Raw genomic sequence first — 3,343 nt, forward strand, 5'->3', positions numbered from 1 at the left:
AATCAGCACTATAACAAAACAGTCTGACAAAACATATACGCTATCATAAATAATAACGCCAAAGAAGAGAGAACATAACAAGGAAGGAGACACGCGAGACTCAACCTTTGAACATTGGAGGCAATTGCGCTCATTTGCGTAATTGTTGGTACCAAATCAGTACTTGGCGGGTGATTGGCAGCATTGGTCAAGCGCCCGACCCATATACCAAGAAAAAAACCTGATCGGGATTCGTGCCCAGGATATCCTGAGTTCAAATCCCGGTGCGGTCAAAAAAAAAAAATCAGTACTTGTAAAATTTTATGAAACGTGCTTTGTTTGTTCTTTTGAATTATTTCTTATGCTGCTTTTAATTAGTTTCTTTCCAGTAAGAGTTTGAATGTGTCCGTGTGGATGCCTTTTTTACTGGAAGTTTTCAAACAAAATGTGCACTTGTAGGGTTTATATACAGTATGAATTTGTCTGTGAATTTCGACTTCAGACGCGGTTCCAAACAGTTTATCGCAAATCTCGCATCGAAAAGGTTTTTCTCTAGTGTGGGTTCGAATGTTAACGCATGTTTTATAGTTAGATTTGCTGGTTCACGAATATGAACCGCATGTGTTCATAACATTTAGACCAAAATCAAACCTCTATAACACAATAACCGTGATAAAAGTTGCACACTCGTGAGTACAAAGGTTTGACGTGCTGGTTTCGATAATGTACATGGTCAGTATCTACATAATCACAAACAACAATGATATATCATCAGTCATTACTCAGTGCTTGGCTGATTAGCCTTATACAGAAAAAAACTTAGGCTAATGATGGTCAAAATTTGTGTGAAGGTTTGTGGTATTACATGGTGATAATTTTCATCTAATTGCAGAACCACATCAATTAATTTAAACAAAAAAGCCAAATCTTACTATGCTGTCATTATGTGCAAACTTTTCGAACACGACTGCGTCCATCATCAAGTGCATTTTGAGAATGAAAGCTCAATTCAATATTTTTGTCCGAAGTGAGTTCGAAAGTGTTTTGTTAAATTACATGAAAGGCTGAAATCCTTATCGCAGATTTTACACTTGTAAGGTTTTTCTCCAGTATGTGTTCGAACGTGGTCATTTAAATAATTATTTCTCGTGAACACTTTCGAACAAAATGTGCACTTAAAGGGTTTCTCTCCAGTGTGAAATCGAACGTGCGTATTCAGATGAGTTTTCTGGGTAAATTCCCTTGAACAAAATGTGCACTTGAATGGTTTTTCTCCAGTGTGAATTCGTCTGTGCATTCTGAGGTCCCCCGGGGTTCTAAAGAGTTTTTCGCAAATATCGCACCTGTATGGTTTTTCTCCAGTATGAGTTCGAATGTGCGCATTTAAATGACCTTTCTGGGTGAATTCTCTTGAACATAATCCGCACTTAAAGGGTTTCTCTCGAGTGTGAATTCGAACGTGGATTCTCATTTGAGTTTTCTCGGTAAATCCTTTTGAACAAAATGTGCACTTGAATGGTTTTTCTCCAGTGTGAGTTCGAACGTGTATACTTAGATGACCTTTCTGGGTGAATTCTCTAGTGCAAAATGTGCACTTGAAAGGTTTTTCTCCAGTATGAATGCGTTTGTGAATTTTCAATTCCGGTGCATATCTAAAGCATTTTTCGCAAATGTTACACCTGAACGGTCTTTTCTTTTTCTCTTCTTTTGGTTTCCGTTTTTCTTGATGACTTTCCATGACAAACAGTTTATTTGAACAACTGGAAATAATCGTTGCGTGGATATTCTCTTGTGTGTATATCGTTGCTTGGAGGGTTTCCTTTTTAGTTGTAGTTATAGCCTGTGTTGGTTGTTGTATGTCTTTGATTTTTTCCTTTTTCGAATTTCTTCTGCTGTGAAGGAGGAATGATTCCGAAACCACAAATGTATGCAGATTTATCTAACAGTTTGTAAGACTTTCCTGCAAAAAAATCGACACTACTGCAGATATGTACGAAACAATAATATGTTGAATATGAAAGCCAAAGCTAGTATGCTGTTAATCATCTTAATTTAGGTAGAAGTTTCGAACACGAACTGCGGTGATCATCATAACTATTGAATGAATGAGCTGCATGCAGCAGAGCACTGAGGTAGACATACAACCGAACGAGCTGAATCAAAACACAGACAGCAACACGTCAGGGCCACATCACGTGACAACAGCACCAACAACTCGGCAGCGACGTCATCAGTTGATATATGTCAAGCTGTAGTGGGGACCTAAACGTTAAAAGGTAGAGAGGTTTGGATCTGTCGTCTATGTTCAAATGATGGTTTTTATAAATGGTTGCTGACCTTACTTTCAGCCTTAGTTGAAGGATGATTCTCCTTCATGCGAACCGCTAATATAAGTAACCCCACAGGAAAACGTTAATTGATACATTTCATTAAATAGACGCAGTATCTCCCCCGTCGAGTTGCGCATGATCCATTTCCAAACTCTTCAGCTTCAAAGACAAGCAACAGCTTCTCCACCGCTGCAATGTTGTCTACCATCTTACGTGCTTCTGGGGGGCTACTTACATTAGTGAGACTACGCGCAACCTTGCGGTTCGCATGAAGGAGCACCATCCTTCAACTACGGCTGAAAGTAAGGTCAGCAACCATCTATGGAAACCATCATTTGAACATAGACGACAGATCCAAACCTCTCTACCTTTTAACGTTTAGGTCCCCACTACAGCTTGACATATATCAACTGATGACGTCGCTGCCGAGTTGTTGGTGCTGTTGTCACGTGATGTGGCCGTGACGTGTTTCTGTCTGTGTTTTGATTCAGCCCGTTCATGCAGCTCATTCGTTCAATAGTAATGATGATGAACGCAGTTCGTGTTCGAAACTTCTACCTAAATTAAGATAATTAACAGCATATTAGCTGCGTCTTTCACATAAGTATTTTAAACCCAATATTATGTTGTTAAAATATAATTTTTTTATCTCTCATAATCCACCTGCATATTTTTTTTCACACTGGTCACGTCACTTTCCAATTTAATATATTTATCATCAGTTGTTTCACAGAGTGTTTTTGATGCTCATTAAATCACTGATATACAAAGCTCCATATGCTTATTACACATTCTGCTTTCCTTTTCCTTTCGTTCACACAGTTGGCTTCAACCCTTTCACTCAGTTTGGCGACTTGCTGCAACACGAGCGTTCTAGCTTTCGGAAAAGGAAGTTATTAAACGTTCTTCACTGCGTTGCGCGCTGTTGCGCCATCATATTGAAATTCTTTGTTTTGCTTGCACTAAACATTACCTTAAACTAGACTTTTCTTTACTATAATTTTGTAATATTAGATATATTTTGACACAAGCAT

General features: G+C 38.5%; 1 protein-coding gene across 1 annotated transcript; it reads right to left on the bottom strand.

The window, feature by feature from the left end:
• Nucleotides 1-2,988, bottom strand: LOC145905759 (uncharacterized). Its single transcript, XM_082993041.1, has 2 exons — nucleotides 2,973-2,988; nucleotides 1-1,939 (listed from the first exon to the last, which is right to left on the bottom strand). Exon 2 carries the CDS (start codon nucleotides 1,715-1,717, stop codon nucleotides 989-991), a length of 729 nt encoding a protein of 242 aa, XP_082849167.1. The 5' UTR covers nucleotides 1,718-1,939; nucleotides 2,973-2,988; the 3' UTR covers nucleotides 1-988.
• Between the last annotated feature and the right edge of the window lie 355 nt (nucleotides 2,989-3,343).

This window comes from Ascidia mentula, chromosome 6 (assembly GCF_947561715.1).
Source record: "Ascidia mentula chromosome 6, kaAscMent1.1, whole genome shotgun sequence".
Classification (NCBI taxonomy): Eukaryota; Metazoa; Chordata; class Ascidiacea; order Phlebobranchia; family Ascidiidae; genus Ascidia; species Ascidia mentula.

Bases quoted from the DNA above. Each gene is read 5' to 3' on its own strand.
- LOC145905759 (XM_082993041.1), bottom strand. From the start codon at position 1,717: ATGGAAAGTCATCAAGAAAAACGGAAACCAAAAGAAGAGAAAAAGAAA.